General features: G+C 37.6%; 1 protein-coding gene across 6 annotated transcripts in view; it reads right to left on the bottom strand.

Annotated features, from left to right (window-relative positions):
• The window catches only part of rasgrf2b (Ras protein-specific guanine nucleotide-releasing factor 2b), a 67,656-nt gene that overhangs the window by 13,217 nt on the left and 31,482 nt on the right, over positions 1-22,957 (bottom strand). The window contains exons 6-19 of one of the 6 annotated variants that reach the window (XM_084115061.1): positions 18,842-18,921; positions 18,312-18,505; positions 17,725-17,834; positions 16,774-16,892; positions 14,225-14,385; positions 13,603-13,669; positions 13,012-13,148; positions 11,647-11,729; positions 9,964-10,212; positions 8,559-8,651; positions 7,717-8,129; positions 4,616-4,741; positions 2,620-2,709; positions 1,572-1,678 (exon numbers count right to left, since the gene is read on the bottom strand). In XM_084115061.1, coding sequence (XP_083971187.1) covers positions 1,572-1,678; positions 2,620-2,709; positions 4,616-4,741; positions 7,717-8,129; positions 8,559-8,651; positions 9,964-10,212; positions 11,647-11,729; positions 13,012-13,148; positions 13,603-13,669; positions 14,225-14,385; positions 16,774-16,892; positions 17,725-17,834; positions 18,312-18,505; positions 18,842-18,921 — 2,029 coding nt within the window. The remainder of the gene's footprint in view (positions 1-1,571; positions 1,679-2,619; positions 2,710-4,615; positions 4,742-7,716; positions 8,130-8,558; positions 8,652-9,963; positions 10,213-11,646; positions 11,730-13,011; positions 13,149-13,602; positions 13,670-14,224; positions 14,386-16,773; positions 16,893-17,724; positions 17,835-18,311; positions 18,506-18,841; positions 18,922-22,957) is intronic. The other 5 variants (XM_084115062.1, XM_084115063.1, XM_084115064.1 and 2 more) reach the window with 5 other exon arrangements.

Here is a 22,957-nt window from a genome sequence, read left to right as displayed (position 1 = left end):
CCTTGGTGAGCAAAAGAGACTTCTTTCAAACACACACACACACACACACATATATATAAAACAACAATTTACCACGGTAATACTTTGAAGTACATTTGAGTTACTCCTTACTATCCGCTGAATTTTTCACCTCTCTCTCTCTAGACAACCAGCATTTGTAAGCATTTTTCCTCTCACGTTTCTCTCACCTGCATCTTTCACCTGTGCAACCATAAAGGTCACTCCTAACAAGCTCTCTCTTTGTGACTTTGTCTGACTTTGTGACTTTTTTTCTCTTTGTCTGACTGTTCTTAGCACAAACTGACAAAGGGTTCAAACAGATCAATGCAATTTGCCCACTCTTTGCCTTCACTCAAACTAAGCAAGGTAAAAGCTGAAAAAGACCTTTATTTCACAAGGCCATTATGAGAAACTGTTTCCACTGCAGCACGTAATTATGTTTGCTGTGTGTGAGGTGCTGTGACTGTGTTTTGTTCTGAAGTTGTCAATATTAATGTTATAATATCCTATGCTTTGACTCATAAAAAAGTTGGCCGGGACTGAAATGATCTTTTATCTAGTTAATGGTCATATTATAACACAGATCAATATGACGAATACCTGGCTTTAATAGCAAACCAAGCACTGCTGAAAAAACTGAATCAATAAAGATACAAAAATACAACTGTATTACACCCATTAACCCATAGTACTTTTTTTCACATTGCACCGAGGGAGTGAGGCCATACAGAACAGAGCATGGTAGATTTGAGTTCATTTTTATGTCAAAATACTTTTTACTATTCCAACTGGATGTGCAGATCCAAAGTCATTCGTATTTCCCTGAGAAGTGTAACATTGTGGCTTTTAGGTGTTTCAAAACATTGCTCTGCGTATTTGTGCATGCCAAGCTTCCTGACAAAGCAACATTAAGGGCTAGTTCACACAGAATGCATTTTTTGCAGTTTAAAATGTGAGACGCAGGTCAGTGGAACAAAAAAAAGCGCAAGGTCTACATGTTCAACTGGATCGCCAAGTATTTAGAATGTTATTTCATGTGTTAGACATTGAGAAAGACGTGAGATGGTTAAAGACGTCTCTAAGTTCGGGGCGGGACTATCTGTCAGTCCAACCAATGGTATAGAAAAAGTTTAAGTAAAAAAAAAAAAAAAATCAATATTCTTCAAATCCATTTGGTTGGATGCAACTGGCACAGAAATTGCACACGTCACCTTTAATAGTCTCTCTTTGAAGAAATGCGTTTTGATCCAGTAGTTGCTGTGTTAATTAAGGTTTGGCACTGTTTATGTAAGGTAATTGCTTTCCCTTGTGAAAATAACATGGAAATTGTGAAGAGGTGTTACGCTTCCTCTGCCCTGTAAAATATGAGGCCTGGGGGTTAACCATGTGTTCACAGCCAGAGCCTGGACACACATTTAAAAGTACCTGTGATCAAATACTGTATCATGGTCAAAAAGCAGGGAGGGAGAAAAAGACACAAATGAGGTTGACAACTTCTGTTTAAGGTACGTAATGACACGCAATGATGCAGTTGACTGAAACATTCTGTAAGCTGTTTCTGAAGGACAGACCTGTGAGTGTTTGGAGACCCAATGGCGCAGGACGTTCAGAACTCTGTTGGTAGCCGCACGACGTATAATGAACTCCTTGTCACAAGTCCGCTCAGAATTATTAAAAACTGTAAAGGAATATACACACTGTAAGGGAAATACAAACCTGTAATATCCAGGCTCTTATTCAGATTGTAAAACCGATGTATATGGATTACATACTGTATGATCAAGAGCATATTTATATACATACACAGTCATTTGCCTTACTATCAAATTTACTTCTTTCTAAAAAATGCAATGTACTGTACTGCATAAAAAAAATCCAAATTCCCAAATGCCATTACTGCCACTAAACAATGCCACTAGTTGCAGTGCTGGAATGCTGGAAACCACAAAGTGGCATAAAAGAACACAGTATTAAAGGGTTAGTTCAACCAAAAAAGAAAGATTCTGTCATTAATTACTTGAGGACTTGAGGAAGCTCAAACATGTTGTGTAACACACGAGAATGAACCTGATTGGTTCTTGAGGAAGCTCAAATGTGCTGCGTAACAAACGAGAATGAACCTCATTGGTTCTTGAGGAAGCTCAATTTTGGACTAAACAGCTAAATTCATATGGCTTAGTTTTACGATCTTTTTATAAACTTTTTGAAGCGTCAAAGTGGTAGTTGCATAGCTTGCCAAAGGAGAGACAGAAAACTCAGATTTCATCAAAAAGATTCCAACTAAAGACTTGCGGGTTTGGAACGACATGAGGGTGAGTAATTAATGAAATTTAATAAAATTCTTTCTGATGGTATTTAGTAGGATGAGAGAATGTTAGTTTATGCAAGTAAGATGATTAGGGCTTTTTAAAGTTTATTCTAAGTAAATTATTCTTAATTCAACATGCAGCTCTTTAGTCTGCTATTCCCGTTCTGATGTTGAACATTGTTCTGTCATTGAGGGCTGATAATGGAGAGGCTGTTAGATCTGCAGAAACTTCAACAGCTGCGTGTAAAGCGAATTTCAATAGCACATGAAGCTTTGTACATCTCTTGGGTTCTGTGAGTGGTGCAGTGTACCTGGAGGGCTGCTGTGTCCAGCTGCTGCTGTGGCAATAGCAAATGCAGAGGCTGGAGAAACGGAGCAGCGCGAGTTCTCAGCTGACTGGACTAGAACAAAAAAATATGGAGAGATTAAGATTTAATGATTGGTGACAACTTTTAGAGAAAAAATTTAATCTTCCCCAAAGTGTGATGGCACCATTTTAAAGATCAAGTCACCCAAAAATGCTTTCAACACTAACGTAACTTTCCTGTAGCTCAAACAGTAGAACGTTGGCCGTTGGCGCTTGCAACGCCCAGGTCATGGGTTTGATTCCCAGGGAAAATAAAAACTGATAAGAATGTAATTGTGTCCCTTGAAATGCAATGTAAGTCGCTTTGGATAAAAGTGTCTGCCAAATGCATAAATGTAAAGTCGTTCCAAACCAACAAATAATCTATACAAAGGTTTTGTATGATTAATAGACCAATAGGTTAGACCTCAATAACCTCAAACATTATTCTCCGGTGTCTCTAACTAAATGAACGCCATGATGTCAAACCTGCACATAATAGTTATATCTAGTGGGGCATTTTAGTGAATAATGACTTCATTTTCAGTACGTTCATCACACAAAGCTATAGGATGGCTTGAGGAAACTTGGAATACAGTGCACACATTGTATGGATTACTCTTATAATTATTTTTTGTCCTTTGGAGCTTGACAGCCCCTGGTCACAATGCACTTGTCTGGAAAAGACTGATGTGAATATTATCTTTAAAAAAAAAAAATTGTGTGTGCCTATGGGATCAATATCCCGTCAAAAGTATTGCGGACATGGATAAAAAAAAAAAAAGTGAATCAAAAATTTAAAAACACATGTAAAAAATATATTGCACAAATATTGCACTGATCAGAATAGCAAACAACGTGGTCACGGATCAAAATATAAGCGTGAATCAAAAAAATAACAAGCATGTATAAAAACTTTAAACACATTAAAAATTATTTTGCACAAAAGTTAAACTTATGTTCATGTTTTCTTAAAAATAAAGTTTTCCTTGATTTTATTACTCTGCACTTTGTGCTCTCTTACATTTTCTGCTCATATTTTTCTCTTTTGTACGCTTGTGCTGTTTTTCTCTTCGCGCTTCTTTCCACGTTCTGCACTTGCTTTTCCAAATGTTGCAGTTCAATGTAAATAGCATACGGGTTTGGAATGATATTATGTTGAGCAGATAATGACAGAATGTTTATTTTTGAGTAAACTGACCCTTGAATTTTTCAGGGGACGTGGAGTACGGTATGTACATAAAGCCATAATTATCACATATCCAGTCTTTCTGCTAATCCAGTGATGATAATTCAAAATAAATGATGTTTTTTGCCCTTTAGTAACCATATTCAATCAGCAACTGCAGTGAATATATGGAAATAGCTTTTCATGGAAACAGACATAGCTATAAACCATATATTGTATATAAATATGACAGAATCTTGATTTGAATGCTTATGTTGAGCTAAATGAAGATGCAAAAGATACCCAAATACAAACAGCCTGGATGGAACAATATCTGTGCCACTCAGAACTAATTAAGTGCAGGTGGAATGTGTTACATATAATTTACTCCTCTCCCAACTCTCCCCATATATGGCTTTATCTAAAGTCATGCAAGCACAATATTTAACTGTTTAGTAACATAACTGGACTTTATTGAGGAATGCACTGAGCAAGCTTCTCTTAAGGAACCATCAGGAATGCTGGTTGCACTCTCCTCTAAAATGCAAAGTGAACAATTTATAAAAGAAACTGATCTAAGACCAGCATAAAGGTGACTGCATGCCATGCATGTATATGCCACTCACTACATGCAAAAGGACTAATGGGACAAGAGCTAGCAATATTGGAATGAAATTGTTACAATTACAGATGTATCTATTTTTCCTTTAGAAAGTCATAACTCACTACTGTGTTTGACTCTGCAGTTGGTCTCAAAAGAGAGCCAAATGGCAACAGACATGTGCACGCTTACCTCCTGGCTGTCTGTAGCGGAGGTGGCGTGGAGTGGAGGGTGAGCGGCAAGGAGAGATTTCTCCTGGTTCACTGCCCTGGGGCGACTCTGGAATAAATTTGTCCAAAGAAACTGACTCCAGCACAGCTGAGGGGAAAGTCAGACTCTTTATTAAAATGGATGATACAACCCCTCATTCTTCAAAAATGAATGGTTTTAGGGCAACAGCTCTACAAGCAAACAGAGCAGGGGGCAGGGAACAGCAAAAAACTAGGGCAAGTGTGTCCCTAAAAAAAAAAAAAGTCTTAAAAAGTAATTTCAACTTAAATTGCATTAAACTGACTTTAAAAAACGAGTTGAATCTTGTATAACTTATAAAAAAAAGTTGAAAATTGCTTAACTAATTTTGATGAGTTAAAGCAATGTAAAAACAAATGTTGTTATAAATGTTATATATATTTTTTTTACAGTGTTGCTACGCAGTTGCTAGGGTGTTCTGGGTGGTTGTTAGGTTGTTGATATGGTGATATGAGAAGTTGTGAGGTGGTTAAGTAAAAAAAAAAAAAAAAAAAAAAACACCCCTGTAGTTAAAACTAAAACCATTAAAAAAAAACATTTCGGTAACTTTTCATTTAGTTTAGCTTGATGTACTAAAATAACTAAAACTGAAATAAAATAAATAAAAATAATGTCTAGTTTTATTCATTTTTATTTCATTTTTATTTTAATAAAAAAACAAAGCAATAGAAATTACAATAATTAAAACTATTAATAAAAATTATAATGGTATTTCAGTTTAAATGATATTCTGGGCCATAGATACGACTGGGGACATATGTATATGAAAATTATCATTTTGCCAGGTTTATCATTTGACAGACCAAAAAAAAAAAAAAAAAACTTAAAAACTTAAAGGGATAGTTCATCCTAAAATGAAAATTCTGCCATCATTTACTCACCCTCAAGTTGTTAAACACCTGGATGAATTTCTTTCTTCAGCTGAACACAAAATAAATATTTTGAAGAATGACCAAACTATTGACTTTTATGTTTTTTGTTTTTTTTTCATACTATGGAAGTCAATGGGGTCCATCAACTGTTTGGTTAATGATGACAGAATTTTCAATTTTGGGTCTGGTCACAAAGTAATATGTGGCTGATGTCTGATGCAGTGTTAAAGCTTACTATTTAGTGCCAATAGTTCACAATAAGACTGACCTCATAATATGGTGGATTTTATAGCAGAAAGAGGGAGAAACAATACAAGAAAATCTCTTTAAACTGGCAAACACAAGAAGCAAAATATCAGTGTTGTTCGCACATCAGAAATCCTAACCAAAGTCACTTAAAGACGTGCATTTCCTAAACAAATATCAATCCTTTGAATGTTTCTGAATAAAGAAAGCGCTTTATCATTTGGTTGAGGTTTCAAACATTTCCTGCTTCTCATTCCGAGCTGCCTGGATGCCAGTATAATAGAGGGCCATAACTACAAGCATTATGGGTGTTTCGTCAAAAATCTTAAGTCCTCTGTTTTGCATTAAGGAGGGACTTAATACAAGCACGTTTGCACTTTATATGCGTGTAGATTTTATGTGGAGACAGGAGAATGCTGGTAAGACTAATAGCCTATAAAAAGAAAATAACACATTAGTTTGGCCGTTAAGTTATAATGGTTTTCAGTGTAATTTGGAGCATCTACAGAAATTTTACCTACAATATTCACTCTGCCAGCTACTTCTAGATGAAATTATGCTTTTAAAAAGGCAAAAGCCGGCTAATGAAGGTCATGTTCATGAACATCCACGTTCCTATCCAGCTAGTGTCTTGACCTACTTCCAACATCCAACACTGCTCTATTCCAAAACATAGTGAGCTGCCTACAGAGGCACTAGGCATGATCCCAAGGTGAAGGCTTTTAAAATAAAATAAAAATCTTACTTATGCTGACTCATAGGACAGGCCTACCTTGTTTTGGCCATATTATAAGGCAGCATCACATGTATCCTTCTTGGAAAAAGCAAACCCAGAATGTATTGTGATAAGCCCAGCAAAAAAGTAAATCCATGAGGGTGGAAGAAGCGAGATCATTTTTAATGATAAATTATATGCGCACTGTAGTGAGCTCAGCAGCAGACTTCTACCCGACAGTCCAAGTGGCAAGTTTACATCACGAAAGTGTGGACTCGTGGGAAGATTGCAAGGGCTTAGGGTTCCATCTGGGACAGGGCCTTTGAATTGTGTTTGCATTCTCTGATTGGTGGAGATTTATTCGCAGAATCATGGGTAGTAGGGGTGTAACAATATATCGTGCCACAATATATCACAATACAAAATTGACAATATGTATCGTGGATAGTTCACCCAAAATAAAAATTACTGTGTGAGAAAAAATTCAAGTTTTCAGAGTTTTAGTGTCAGTATTACATTAAAGTACTTTATATAATGTTGATTATAATGTATAATAATGCAATGGGGGAATATTTGTGGGTCCTGATAATGCCAAATGTCTTATGTTACAAAATAATTCTGAATTTTCAGCTTCAGAATCATGAATATTTTTATTCTGGTGTCACCATTGTCCTTGGGTTACGAGCACCAAGCCTATTCATTTAAACCCACAATGTAATATCAAAGTTAGCATTTTAATCAACAGTAATGTTTTGGAGTATCGCAATAATATTGTATTGTGAGTTCAGTATCGTGATACTGTATGTATCGAATCGTGACATGAGGGTATCGTTACACCCCTAATGGGTAGTGTTGTTTTCACCAGGAATTTCGTTGTAAAGCACAATAATTTGAAATAATGTCGTCTGATGGCTTCAACAAAAGCTTATGTCATTGATTAACAACCTCATAGCTCACAGTAGGTCTGTCTTTAAAGGCGTATAAGTAATCGTTAAAAATCAATTGCCCTATGGAGAAAATGAATGGGGTTTTTACTTCCAGAGCCCGTTTGTTGCATTCTATTGGAATCTCCATGTGCTTCCAACTTATGAGGCTCTATTTCAGTAGATACCCAGAAGGCAGTAGACAGTGGGGCCACTACCTAGGTTTTAAAAAAGAGTTAATATGTTTCTCTTACTACTACTAGAAGTAGAAAATCTCTTTTAGCTCACCTCTCCTGATGCTGCGGCGCAGTTTACCACAGAGGGCGTCGATTCGCGGCACCTCTGCATTCTCATCCAGAGCTCCAGGGCTCTGCTCAGGGGAGGATGGACTTTGTCCACGGCTAAGGTCCACAGGGGGCTTGTTATTGTTGTTGTTGGATGGTGGGGGTGAGATGGTGGGGTTGGCGGAGGTTGGGCTGCTGGCTGCAGATAAAGAGGTTGTGGACAGATCCAGGATGCCTACTTTTGAGCTGATAGGGGAATTAAGAGAGAGTTTCCTGATGCGAACTGGAGAGGAAGTACGGGAGGGGATGGTAAGAGGTGGAGGAGATGAGAACTTGCGACACAGTCTGGGGGATTTGTCATTTACGTGGTCCCCGCTGCGGTTGTTCTGGTTGGTGGCGAAGAAAAGCTCCAGCGATCTGAGTTGTGGAAACAACATTTAAAGATGGGGCATAAATGGCAGAGCAACATTCTCCATACTTGCATGCTCCAAGTACATGTAACATTCTTGTCAAACGGTGTGTTGGTTGCATTCTACGAGTGAAAACACATATGGAGCATCGTTTGTTGAGGCATGCCTCCTCTGCAGCTTTCAGAGTTTGAGAACAACCGGTAAACATTGCAAGATGTGAAATCTGCAATGGATGAAAGCAGTTGTGCAAGGGCACAATCCAGGATTTAATAAAGTCACATAATAGTAACTTCCAAAAAAAAAAGAAAAGAAAAGAAAAGGATAAAGACAAACACTCCAAAAAATACAGACAAACAGAGTGGAAAATGTGAGGAGATAAACCAGAAAAATGGACAGAGATGAAATTGAATCGGTAACAGAGAGATGGGTATGTTACTTTGACTGATCCAGTGCCATCTTCCTGATCTTCAGGCTGTAGTCTGGGCAGATGGATGTAATGGACAAGCGGTCAAATGAGTGATACTGGACCCTGTGTGACAGCAAAGTGGGTGGAGTGATGAGGAGCATCAGAGACAAAACATTAAACGTCACATCACTCACAATGACACCCTCTGACCACAGACATCTTCACATGAGGTACACATGCTGTGTTTGCATTCTGCTCAAGAATATTAAACATTCAACGACAATTGAGGAGGAATTGCTTAGCACTTTCTGGGCTTCTGCTTTTTAGGTACAGGTTACCAAAAGTGCACCACTTGGCAGAACACCTGCTTTTGGAATAGAAAACATTTTTCCATTTGAAAGGACATTCAATCTGAGCACAAATGTATGCAGAGAGATAAATGCACTACTTCTCAGGCTCACTCACAGCAGTGGTTTAGATTCATACACCTTATGCTCTCTTTCATATATTTCAATCGCACAGAACATTTCAATGTTAAAATATGGTATTATTTTAAAGGGATTAGAAAGGCAGTTTCGTACACTGTGGCCTATGCAAGTTTCCAACGTTCCCTGTCCACACTAAATATAAAACTGCTGTGTAACGCATATATTTACAGCCAGAAAGACATTTCATAGTTATGTGGAGCAGGACCAATGAGCCGGGCTACCCACCGTGATGCAGCAGAATTAGACACTAAGTAATTAACAAAATTATCTGTTGATTGTTGAGGTTAAAGGACAAAAATTTTGATTTACATTGAAGGACACAGGTTAGGACAGTTTTTGTATAGATTGCGAAACAGATTATGCAGCACCCTGCGCTAGATAAAATGTTTTAAAGCCTGTATAAACAGAATATAAATTAGAATCATTGTGACTGTCTGTTTTACACAATTTTTTTAAATCCCTTTCACATCTGGTGTCAAGAGATGTCTTCATGTCTTCAGTGGTAAAAATGGTATTAGAGTTGGTTAGTTTGCCAGTTTGAACTTTCCGTTTCAATAAATCGATTCAAAACTCAATTGATTTAACAATTTGTTTGCATCATTACTCAAAAACGTTAACAGAAGTCTCAATGCAATGTTTGTTCATAAATTACATATATTTTTCAGTAAAAAATGTATGTAGGTTAAAACAGCTGTAATAAATATTTTTTTGAGAACAGTATCACTATACTTTACTTGCAATAAACGTTTGAAATCTACTTGACAACAATGGCTGTTGGTTGAAATGAGGGACTGAAAAAATAGCCATTTAAGTTATTTCAGACTAAAGAGTTAAAAAAATTAGATATATACTGTACTGGACATCAAAACTAAAGGCTGACATTGTTTTTTATTTATTTATTTTTTTAGCTCTAGCGATGACTTTTAACCCTTTGAGAGCTCCATTACCTGACTGGTATGGATGTGAAAGGCTTCTTGTAGATGTCAGCCAGTTTCTCCATGACCACGATGGCAGTGGTGAAGATCCGGTAGGTGTGCAGGAAGGTGTTGAGGAAGTCTATGGAGAGGAAGCGCAGGTCGGTCAGCCTCTCCAGCAGCCTCTCCACGCTGGCGTAGCGGATCTGAGGAACCTTGCAGGAGTTGAGCGTCTTACTGAAGCAAATGTCAACATCATCTTTATGGAGACGCGCATCAGATCTAATGAAGAGCACAACCAAAGCATCTTTACGGTCTGTATGCTGTGCATTTATGTTGATGGTGGATGGAGATGTTATGAAAAACTAGTGGAGATGCACTGATGTTACAGTTGATCTTAATTCTAAATATGTTAACTAGTCCAAATGTAACCTAGATTTGTTGACTAATAATAATAATATAAACATTATTTGTTTTCTACTTTTTAATGGACAATTTTTAGAAGCTTTATGCTAATCCACAAGTAGAATATTAAAATGATTTAAAATATCATATAAATATTTAATATCTGTATAAAACACTTTTTTTTCTTTCTTTCCTTTTTTTTTGTGGCTTAAGGCCCTTTTTACCAGTTGGACAGTTGCACTGAACTGTCGCATTCTTCCTGGACTGGTAATACCAACATATTTTCCAGAGGGAGGGAAATTAGTCCCGGTTGCATGCCCTCTCTGTCACTCTGATGTTAAGCTTGGACAGACGTGTTTGCACAAATGTAGGGCTTCAGTGCATGTTCACCGTGCTTCCAAAACAAGCTGTTAGCAAGATGCTGTTCTCGGCTAACTAATTTGCTGAATTTGAAGGTCTAATCATTTCAAAATTGTAATTTTTGGTCAACTGAAATGTTATTTTTAGTCATTTGGTCTTTTACTAGATGAAAAAAAATCACTTGTATGTGTACATGGGGTGTTACTGGCCTAAATTTAGTATGAACATGTAGAGGAAGTGCTTCTTTAAGTACAATACACTGACCCATGGCAATAAAAGGCTGACCCACACTACAAGATATTTAAAATCTTATCAGATTTTCAAAATGTGAGAGACCACAAACATGACGATAAAAATCATAGATTTAATTGTTTTGTTTTTTTCTCTAGTGTGTGGACAGATTCCATTCTCAAACAACCAGAGTCCCGACTGTGAACACGAGAAATCTCTCATGGTCAAACAAGACTTTAGAGGAAACAAACATGGAGGATGACAGGCAAGAGGAATAATAGTGTAATAGCGATAATAGTGTAGGACTGCTTTTTAGAGAAAATTTGCTGTAAAAATATAAAAAGGTTTGGATGAAGTCGTATTATGTTTCCATCTTCCATCACCTTGCTTTCTGATTTGGTATCGTTTTGTTCAACGTGACAATCTGCAGAATGTGTTTGTCCTCGAGGTTCTCGCAAAACAACAGGATTTCTTATTGTAAATATTCAACATGGTGGATATGTATGATTTGAGATCAGTGCAGCTCTGACGTTCATCCAGAGCAGATTCAATCACACTTAACACCATAAATATGATAAGATAATTTGTCAAGATAATTAGTACTTTACCTAGGATTGATGGAAAGGGGAGAATTGGCCCAAAATCGGCCCGGTTATCTTGTAGTGTGGGTGCCTTAAGACACTTAAGACATGCTTCTTTATAAACGCAGGTCTGACTTACTTAATCATGTGTGGCACTGTGACTTTTGAGTTCTCCTCAAACACGCTGGTCATCAGACCGTTACAGCGGATGTTATCGATGCACTATATTCCAAAGAGCAGAAATTTAAAAAAGAGAGGGATCAAAACAAGGAACACAGTATAGGCAACAACACAATTAATCTAGTCATTAAACTCATGGACAAAATGTAGTTTCTTTGTGTATATAAGAGACTTGGAGGCGTTCAAGGACAGAGAGACATATCTTGTGGGTTCATCAGTAAGCCAAGTTCCGTCCACAAGTACAAAGTGTTCCCCTCCAGGAACAAGTCTTAACCTCTTGAATATGGTGTGAAGTTTCAGTGAGGTGGTGGTTAGCTGTTTTGTTCCAGTGCTTCTGCATAGCCATAATCATTTTTGTTTTTAAAGGCTACAGGGGATTTGTATGGTTCAGAGCAATTGCACAAACTATAGATGAGGTGTCATGCACTGTTATCTGTTATAATTTATATTAATCTGCCTTTGTATGTCTTTAATCAACAGGAGAGAGGAGATAAATAGGATCACAGTGGGATATGGGAAATGAAGCAGACTAGATTTGAACCTGCATCTACAACACATGAATTAACAACCATGCCACAGCAGGTTTATCAGTGAGCATATGCAGAATAATGATAATATATACACTACTGTTCAAAAGTTTGGTGTCAGTAAGATTTTTTTTAAAGAAATTAATAGTTTTATTCAGCAAGGATGCAATAAATTAATCAAAAGTGACATTAAAAACATTTATAATGTTACAAAAACCTTCTCTATTGCAACACATAGTGAGCTGCCTACAGAGGCACCATAGGAATGGTCCAAAGGTGAAGGCTTTTAAAATTAAAAATCTTACTTATGCTGGCTCATAAGATATCTTGTTTTGACCATATTATAAGGCAGCATCACATGTACCCTTCTTGGAAAAAGAAAACCCAGAATGTATTGTGATAAGCCCAGCAAAAAACTATGTTTTGCATTAATGTTTCTGTTTCAAATAAATGTTCATTTGAATTTTCTGAAGGATCATGTGACACTGGAATAATAATGCTGAAAATTAAGCTTTGACATCACATGAATGAATTACATTTTAAAATATATTAAAATAGAAAACTGTTACTTTAAATTGTAATAATATTTCGAAATTTAACTAATTTTAATGTATTTTTTAATAAAAATAAATAAATGCAGCCTTGGTGAGCATAAGGGACTCCTTGCAAAAACATTTCAAACATCTTCCCAACCTCAAACTTTTGAACAGTAGAGTAACCTTGAAATAACCATGAGCAGTTCAGTGTAAATGCCGAAAAGGAGCTGTTGGTTACAAGTGGCTTCTCTGTTCTCTCACCTGGCTGATGTCGCTGGTCCAGGCCGCTTTCTCCTGACGGGAGGGCGACAGCAGCACTACAGTAAAGGCAGGAGCATCTGAGGGCTCTACCACAATCTTAAAGTCCAGGTGACCAAACACCTGCCCTGAATTCTTAGCTGGAAAAAACAACAACAGTAGGTTGCAAATGAACGCGAATCATGCGCAAAATCCAAACTATCAGTCCTATGGGATCACTCAAGATAACAATGGCAATACAAACTAATTGAACTGAAGGGATTTCTTCTTAGGAACACAGTAATGATGGTGATGTTTATTAAATAAGCTCTTAGGGACCAAATAAAGGGATCATGAGAGGGTCATTGTGATGCAGTTTTGAATTAGCCCATGCGTCTCTTTCTGTACCCTCAAGTGGATAATCAATCCATGACAATTATCATCTCTGCCCATTTGACATTTAAACAGCAGGCAGTTTTCACTCTTTCCTGACCTGTTTATAACAGTTAATTAACCCGCACTATATAAATAATGGCCAATATATAACTAATGATGCATGTCTCCAATCATCTGTGCTGATGTGTTTGAAAATGTGCATGAAAGAAACAGGCTCACCATCCTCGTCATTGGCGTCAGGCTCCTCGATTAGAGTGCACTCGATCAGGGACAACACACCACCTTGCTGCCAGAGTCAAACCATTAAGATGAGAGGTTAATCACAAAGGGAGAGTTTCCTGATATTGATTGTTTGTTAGAATAATGGGTTTGGGATGGATCTGAATGTACAATGACATTTCAATTGTGTTTTCCTAAAGTCTTTGTACTGCTTGCTTATAACTCTCATTTTGCTTTGGTGATCACCAAATAATTATTATAACTTGTAATTATTTAACTGGCAAACAAAAACGAGGTGTTGCTGAATTTGAGAAATTGACTTGATGCTAGTTTTACAACTAGAGTATAAATTGAGGCTTATGAGGTTTCAGTTTCAGAAATTGTGCCTGTGGATCGACCCGGTCAATTAAAGAAGAACAAATGAGAAGTGTTATGCAATAATATGCGCATGGGCTGCATCATTACAATTATCAAATATTTGCTTCTGGGTTTCTAGGTTAGTGATCATCAGGGGTTAGTTTCACAAAAGACAGAGATGATGTTAGATTTAGTTATTTTTGACTACTGTGCTGTAAATGTCGTTTTCTCTCGGGTTGCATTTACTCTGTGTGCATGTGCGTACTTTGAGCAGGTGAAGTTTGCCTCCCGAGCTGCGTGTGCAGATAAGGAAGTGCTTGGTGAAGAGGAAGCACTGTCTCTCTCCTTCTTTTTTGAGCGAGAGAGAGCCTAGTCGCACCTTACTGAGCTTCCCTCTCTCCACTGAAGGCAACTGGATCAAAGAGCCTAAGAAAAAGACAGCAAGAAAATGAAATGGGAAATGTGAAAAAGAGTGGCACGTCAAGTTGAGACAAGAGAGCCACAGCAGCACACCAGCACAAATGATAAATGAAGATCAAAGACACTTTTACCACTGAACAAAAGACTACAAGAAGAAAAGGAAACATGGCAGATTTTCAATCAGGACATGGAGAGTGGAAATCATAAGAAATCATATTCAGATCTCATAAGCCACAATCCAGGAAATTCCTACAAAGACAAATTTGTCAGGGTTCTGTCACTTCGGTCTAGTTAATTCTTAGTTTGGTGTAGTTTTGTGTTCACTCGAGTCGTACACTCTTTCGTCCACATGTGATGTTGAATGTGCGGATCCCAGCACTTCGGTATAGTTTGGTTTTGGTTTGGTATCGTTGTTTGGACAATCATGCTCATTTAATCTCCTGCTTGCTAAATATCCTGCTAAATATTTGGCAAGGCAAGGCAAGTTTATTTATATAGCACATTTCATACACAATGGCAATTCAAAGTGCTTTACATAAAATAATAAAAGGAAATAAGAATAATTAAAACAGTTTAGAAAAATAAAAAATAAAATACAGTACAGTACAAACAGTCGGACGAATTGATTTATTATTCAATTTATTATTGAATTTATTTGATTTATTATTTTGTTTATATTTTGACAAGGAATCAGTTTTATTATTGCTAAAAAATAAACATTCTGGAGAGATAAAGCATTTGTATATACTGTAAACTGTAGCAGTGAACAATGCATCATCAACAAGAAGAACAATTATCAATGCATAAATGAATGATTTTTTTTATTACATTACTGTATGTGGAAAGAGACAACTCAGACAGTCAAATCAATGGTCGCTGTTGCTTATATATTTTGAAATCAGAAACTCACATTGACTTCAGGTCGCTTTGTCACACTACAGATTGCTGTTTGTATGAATGACCTTTTAAAATGAAATGTCTATTTTATTTCTGCTGTGCCTTTGAGAAACACCCTGTTAAATGTGAAAAGGGAAACTTATTTTCTGTCCCAATATAGTGTTTAACTCCCCCATCGTTCAATAATGACCTTTTTGCAAATCCTCTATAGGCTTTATGCTGAACGTCACATGAACAAACAGGAAAACAGATCTTATTGCATCCGCTTGTTGTAGAAAGTGCTAGCAGCAGTACGAACTGACTTTTAAGGTAATCAGCTAACCAAGTTAGTTATTTTTATTGTTGGCCTTTCATTCAATTTTAATATCCATTTTTTAATTTCTAATATTAGTGAGAAGAAGAAAACTTAAAAACCTTTGGATATCAATCTGCGTATATGATGGACATTGGTTATGCTCATCTTTGGTAGCTCCTCTGAAGGCATCTCGAGTAAAACAGCTCTATATTTAACAAAGCATATACAAAAGACCTGAACCGGAAGCGATGCAACCTGTTTTACAGAATATGTTGGCTGCGCATTGCTGACAGGAATCAGTATCCTAAATGATTTTTAGCTGATGAGATATATAAACCAGACAGAAAGAATAAGGGTACTTCACAAATTCGTTTGCCCATATAATCTATAAGCTATTAAGGTTAAACGTATTTGGCTTGCTGTCTGCAGTGGAGGAGCTCAAGGAAGAAGCTTTAACTCTAGCTTAGATATATCCCCCAGTGGGACTACTAATGCTTGGAAGATGAGTCTAGTAGGAAGATGCCTAAATTGTGTTGGTGAAGTTGGGGAGGTGGAGGGATGCCAAAACAGCGGATGCCGGAGCAAGGTGAGCGGCTGCTTATATGCTCCGGACGTTAAATGAAAGATTAGATGGGTTCATTCCTCCCGTAATTACATTTAGGAAATTGCACTTGTAAAAAAAATTTATAATGTGGGGATCCTGCAGAAAGAATGCAATACGTCAGTAAAATGCTTTCTGAATGATATTTCATATTGTCTTGAGCTGAAGTCATAATAATGATAAATCCTCTCACACGGACTCATCGGGCTTTGGGTTTTAAAAATATGAGAAGAACCAAATGAAAAGTCAACAACAGAAATTGCTTTCCCTGTCACTCATTCTACAAAAGAACATGAACTATGAACTATCATTGTGAAATGATGTCATTTCCTATTCCACACATTCCATGCAGGGACCCCCCAACTCGTTGTTATTCCTGGTTTTCCTCTTCTCTGTTACAGTGCTGGATTCTAATACATTATAAAACACCCGACTGAAAACATCAAACACTCTGTCAATCCTGGAGACAATGCTGTCCAATTCTAAAACTATGAATTATTCAGAAGCCGAGGGGATCAAACCAAATCTGTCGCTGTCGCTCAGGTGCTGCTTCTGCTTAAGCGTGTCAGGTTTTTGGCAGCTTGAAGTGTTAACAACTCACCTTGTCTCACAAACGTCTGGCTGGTGTCAAGGAGGATGTCACAGCCCTCCACGATCATGCGCTCAATAGCCAGGTTTTTACGGATGTTTTCTGTGTCACTCACTTCATCGTGCATCACCCTGGAACAATGCGAACATGACACTTGTGTCACAAATGAAAATGTGAGAAATTCCCCCTATTACTTTTTGCCACTTTGATAAGAAGTGTCAGGATATAAGTAGCACTTAAAAGTGTAAGTGTAACGTATTTACAACCACTACATAATGTTAAAAACAGTCAGGGGGGAAATCACTAAGCTAAAGTTATTTGCAAGCACTGTCTGCATTGTTTTGACATAGTATTCACTAAAGGAATTCAAATAAATCAATTACAATTTAATTGTGATTCAAAATGTAATGTACTTTATGTCTATAAATGCATGATTAAAAAGGAATTCTTATGATCATCGACTGTTGCCACAATCAATATGTTCTCTTTTCAATTAATATATAATAAATAGTGCTGTTTTGTGAATTGGGCAAAATCACTAATGATTTTACATAGAAAGGAACGTGTTTGTGCTGAGAAAAATGACTTAATACTATTGGCACAATGCTATTTCGATGCATTAAAGGTATAGTTCACCCAAAAAATTAAGATTCTATAATTATTTACTCACCCTCATGTCGTTCTAAATCTGTATGATTTCCCCCTCCCCCCATACAATGGAAGTCAATGGTAACCAAAAAAAAAACAATATCTTATTTTGTCTTCAGCAGAAAAAGTCATACAGGTTTGGAACGACATTAAGGTGAGTAAATGATGACAGAATTTTCATTTTTGGGTGAACTATACGTTTAAATGTATGGTTACATTGGATTGTGGTGGTTAGTGAAAAAAGAAAAAGGTTTTTCTGCACTGAAATACAATGTGCAACTTTTTAGTGAATTCAACTCGGGGTGCTATTCTCACCTGGAGAGTTCCTCCAATTTGGACTTGGCAAATTCTAGACTTTTCCTTTCCACATGCTCATGAGGTGTATGAGCCAGTAGCTCATGGAGAGTGATGATATAACGAGGGATCTGTCAATCAGTCGTACAAAGAGAGAAACACTGTAAAGAGTGAAAGTGTACAAAGAAAGTGAGAGAATCTGCGCCCACAGAATATCGGTCCATCAATCAACCAAGGTTTAAACATCCTTTGCTGCATATCTGTTCGTTACTTACATATTGTGGCTAATTTGATAATGCTTTCATCCATTTCACTCCATTTAATTCTACAGATTTGACCCCAAAATTTCCTTTAAAAAAGTCTACAGATTCTGTCTGGAAGCTGATTGCCTCAAATGTTTGAGGAATTGAGATACATCAGGTTTCCACAAGTGATAAATGAGGGAGTTTGAAGAGTTCGCTCAAATGGTTTATGGAAAACAAATTTCTTGTTTGTAGAAACACAAGCAGGCAATTCCCAGTGGCATTTCAAATTAATTGAACAAATCAAGCTCTTCAATGATCCGGCTAGAATTAAATAAGACACTAATGAGAGTACGAGAGCAGCACCTGAAACATGGGGTACGTGAGGAAGGTTTCCAGCATCCTCCCCTCACACGCAGCGTTTGATTCATACTGCTTCAGGAGTTTGTCAAAGTCCCGGTTCTGCTTACAGTTGGCCAGAACCTGAAGACTGTACTGGTGGTTCCTCACGAACTCCTGATAGATGTTGAGCATTGGCAGCAAGATATCAAAGAGATCCGCTAAAAAGGAGAACACAAAGTCAAAGTCATTAAAAATGGATTCTTTTATTCACAGCAGCGCTTGAAAATTCTTATCTGGGGTTTAGGATGTTGGCGGGTTTTTTGTCTGGCTACCATTGTTGCAGACGTGTGTGTGTCTGTATACGGTGAGATAGGAGAAAATCAGGCGTCACTGACGGGTTTGATTGAGATGCTGTGCGTCAGCGGAAACAGCTTGTCCTTGATGTTAGTGTCACCCTGCAATGTGCTGTCTTTGTCGGTGGGATGTTCTGAATAGCTTTTCCTGAGTGCGGTAATTAGCTTTCTGAGAGATAAAACGTAACGATCATGACATACCTAGAACCAGTGTAGGCCAGTTTGCTATCCTCGCCTTCAATCCTTGATGGAATATTTCATGCAGGAACATGATTGTCTCACTGAGGACAAAAAGAAGAAGAAGAGTATATCAATACAACAGCCCATTCAAAATAATGAGTTAAATATCACACAAATCTGATTATTTCATGGTACAAGGGTAAAAACTTAACATTCACTTTGTGCCAAAGGCAAATAAAAATAAAAATCTCTCACCAGTAAGCACATTGTTGTATTTTGGTTCTTTAAACATCTGTAGGATGTTTTATTTAGGTTTAAAAATAACATAATCAGTACATCTGAATGAGATGTTTCAAAAACAGTGAAAAATACAACCAGTCTACATTACATTAGGAACATTATTTATCATCAGTATATCATCATCTACTAAAAATGGCAGGTGTCATCTTCTAAATGACTTTGAAAAAATGTACTTTGAAACCTGGTAATATTACTTACTATTTCTGTGTCGCAGAAGGATGTGGATGGATTGTCCAAACCAACATGCAAACAAGCTGTCACACCATGCAGTGATTATGAGGCTCTCTTGTATACATATTTCGCAACCCAAGTTCATTGGAAAAACGTGCCTGTGGCGTTAATGCTTCTTGCACATTTCGCTACACTTTCAAAGTAAAATGTCTGGTGAGTGGCACTAAAAGAGTGTTCAGTTTTATCCATATCAGGATGGATGTGAATCTGGCAACATTTTATTATGCTGGTTGTTGTATATCGCGGCAGTTCAGAAATGAAATGTCCAGTGAGTGGTTGCGTTCGAAAATAGCATACCACCTACACTAAACCTTCCCCTAAACCTAACGGATAGCGTTAACAAAAGCAAACGTGAGATAAAAACACATTTTCTGAAGCAACCATACCATTTTAGCTTACTTGCGCAAGTTTTTGAACTCTTTTATCATGACTTGAGTTCCACTGGATTCATTCCTAAGTGTTCTGTAATGCAATGTTCGCAATGCAATGTTTACTACATCAGTGGAGCTGGTTATACAATGCAAACGTCACAATGTATTTGTTTGTTTTTTAAAAATGTACTATGGTAAAAGTGTAATGTGTATGTAACATTTTAAAACACTGTAAAAAGCAGCAAAGAGTTATACATTTATTATAAACAAAAGGCAAAAAAACTATTATGTACATAGTTTAGTCATATTCAGTGTCTACTCAGAGCTTCTTGTCTTGTCTCTGGTCTTCATTAAATGGAGCACCTCTTGTCACTATCCAGCAATAGTCTGTAAGCATTGATGGGCTCCATTTGCTCCATTTGAAGTTATCTGCAGTTCACACAAGTACACGGCATCTCTGCTCACTTTGGCTAAACAGAAATGTGTCCCTTTGCAAAATCAAACCCCGACAAATGAGAGAGCACCACTCTGTATGACAGAGGAGCAAAACGGAGTAAGATGGGAGTTTTCTGAGAGCTCCTACTTGTACCACGTGACCGCTGTACCACCTGACCACTGCAGATTAATTAAGGCATTGATAGTGGTGCCAGAATAACTTTTGTCAGCTCGAGACTACGGTAATTACGATATGGCATGAACGCAGCATAAACTCTGCAGGGCTGTGGCCCTCCAGAAATTGAGTTTTGCACCCCTGCTGTATGATTTCTAGAGCTGATAAAGCGCAGTTGGTGATATAAGTTTTATTAAGGTTGCATCATCCATGACTTTTACGAATAAGATGTATGTATGACGGAATACCAGTTTCAGATTGCATCATTCATTGTTTTTCCTAAAAAGCAAGTACTGTCATCGAGTCATCGATTTATTCATAGATCCAGTCAAAGATGTATTTTAGTCATTTCTGGTTTAAATTGAGATTAATTGCCTTCATTACTCCCTTATCCTCCACCATTCACAAGTCAAGGGTCCTATAACCAATAGTATATCTTGAAAATTAGAGCCAATCAACAATTTGAGTGATTTTTGTTCTCAGTGACCCAGAATTAGTTTGACTACATCTATTTCAGAAGAAATTTTAGAAGAGTAAGAGTAGAGTAATCTGCCCCTGTAATCATGATGTGTGTGAAAAGGAATAAAGGTTGTTGTTGTTGTTTTACTGCCCCTAGTGCAGGAGTGTCAAAACCAGTTATCCTGCAGAGTTTAGCTCCAACACTAATTAAAAACACCTGAATCAGCTAATAAAGGTCATGCAAGTGTTGTTGGAGCTGGTTGGAGATCATGGCTGTTTCTCAATTCCAAGAACGCAAAGAACGGATTTGCCACTTCAAGTGTCCGCCCGCAGTGTCTTCTGGGATTTCTAACGGTTCGATTCTCTCAAGTCTGCATTCGCTGCATCCTCAGTATCAGGAACACATCCGGGTACTTTCATGTGTCCTCTGTTCTTGTGTTCTTGAGTACTGGAATTGAATATCGATGGTTGATGAAACAAAAACACAAGGACGCTAGCCTGGTTAAAACCAGACCATTCTCAGTAGTAACTGAGTTATGGTCTGGCAAAGCTTCATTAATAACTCATTTCCAAAGGGGCGTCACCAACGGATGTCGCTCAAATGCCTCTGGGCGCAATTGGATAGACCTAAAACCAATCAGAGCGATCGTCATCGTGTAAAGCCATATGCTGCGTCCCAATTCGCCTAAGTTACACTACGCCATAAAAGTATGTACTCTTTTTGTGAAGAAAAGGTATTTACTTTTGAATGTGTAGCAAAAAAGTAGGCAAGCTTTGGGACATACTACTTCGTCATCTTTATCGGACGGATCTGTCGCGTGCATCCTGTCACGTAAACTGCCCTGTCAATCATCTTGTCACAGTTAAAATCCTCTATTAAATCTAATTTAATTTCCTACCGTTTCAGAGAGAAATGTAGTAGGACGTTCATCTGCCAGTGGGTCTTTCATGGAGACTGTCCTCATGTGTTTGCAATTTGAATATAATAATGCATTTAAAAGTTGGTGCGCTTCACCAACGGACGTCGCTCAAATGCCTCTGGGCGCAATTGGATAGACTTAAAACCAATCAGAGCGATCGTCATCGTGTAAAGCCCGCCTCAACGTTTCTGGGGTGCGTTTCCTGTACAACTATATAGCTCGCTGCTTAACTACCATAGTACGATGCATCGTTGGAGAAATCAACTAGCTAGTCACGACTGTTTCCCAAAACCATATGTCGCAAAGTATCGTTCAACCACGTTGGTTTATGACGTCTCGCACGTGGTGGACTAATAACTTATTTTAATTAATCTGTTTGAGATCGAATTAACGCTAGATTTTGTCATATAAGTTACAGACATGGCATCTAAAGACTATTTCTAATTTTTCTCAGTTATTTTGTTTTATTACCAGACTCAATATCTGGCTCGTTCTCACATAGAAGAGCACGTTCGCACATGCGCAGTCTTCAAAAACGGTGCTTTAAATCTCTTGACAAACTGAAAGACGTAAATTACATTTGTATGTATTCTAAATAAATAACACGGGTTGTACTGAATTTCAGCTTGCTTATTTGGCTAAAGATAAGGATTTATTAAGTCTACATTTCATGTAAACTAGAAACTATGCTTCCAACCACACAAGTTTGCGATGCTGTTTGCGAACGTTCGTTGGAACGATGGTTTCGGGAAACACCAAATCGTTGAACTATGCTGATAACGACGGAACTTGCAACCATAGTTGACTAACGATGCTTTCGGGAAACTCACCCCTGATTGGTGCATCGATTTGGACAGATTAGAAATCGGCTTGAATGGGCTCTTTGCCAGACTACTTGCAGAGCAAATCTAAATTTGCCAGAAGTTTGTCTGGGTTTTCCCAAGCTACAAGGACACAAGATCGCTTAAGAATTTGTCCCTCCAGGAGGAGGATTGGACACCTCTACTCTAGTGTTGATTTCAGCTGAAACTGAAGTGAATTGTATGCATTGGAACATTTTTGGAGTTTAGCATATGTTGATTTTTCAAGTTTTCAAAAGCCCTATTCGCACTGGATTAGTATTATCTGGGGACCTCGTGTGATTTAGAAATTACGGCGCAATCACACAGGATAAGCGAAGCCTGTGATTTTACTCGAATTTACTGACTTATCTCCTGGATATGATGTCAATAGGCTATTGCTTGGA

Source organism: Abramis brama (assembly GCF_963993115.1).
Source record: "Abramis brama genome assembly, chromosome: 5".
NCBI lineage: Eukaryota > Metazoa > Chordata > Actinopteri > Cypriniformes > Leuciscidae > Abramis > Abramis brama.
Note: the sequence above shows the minus strand (reverse complement) of the source record. Positions and strands in the feature narration are given on the sequence as shown.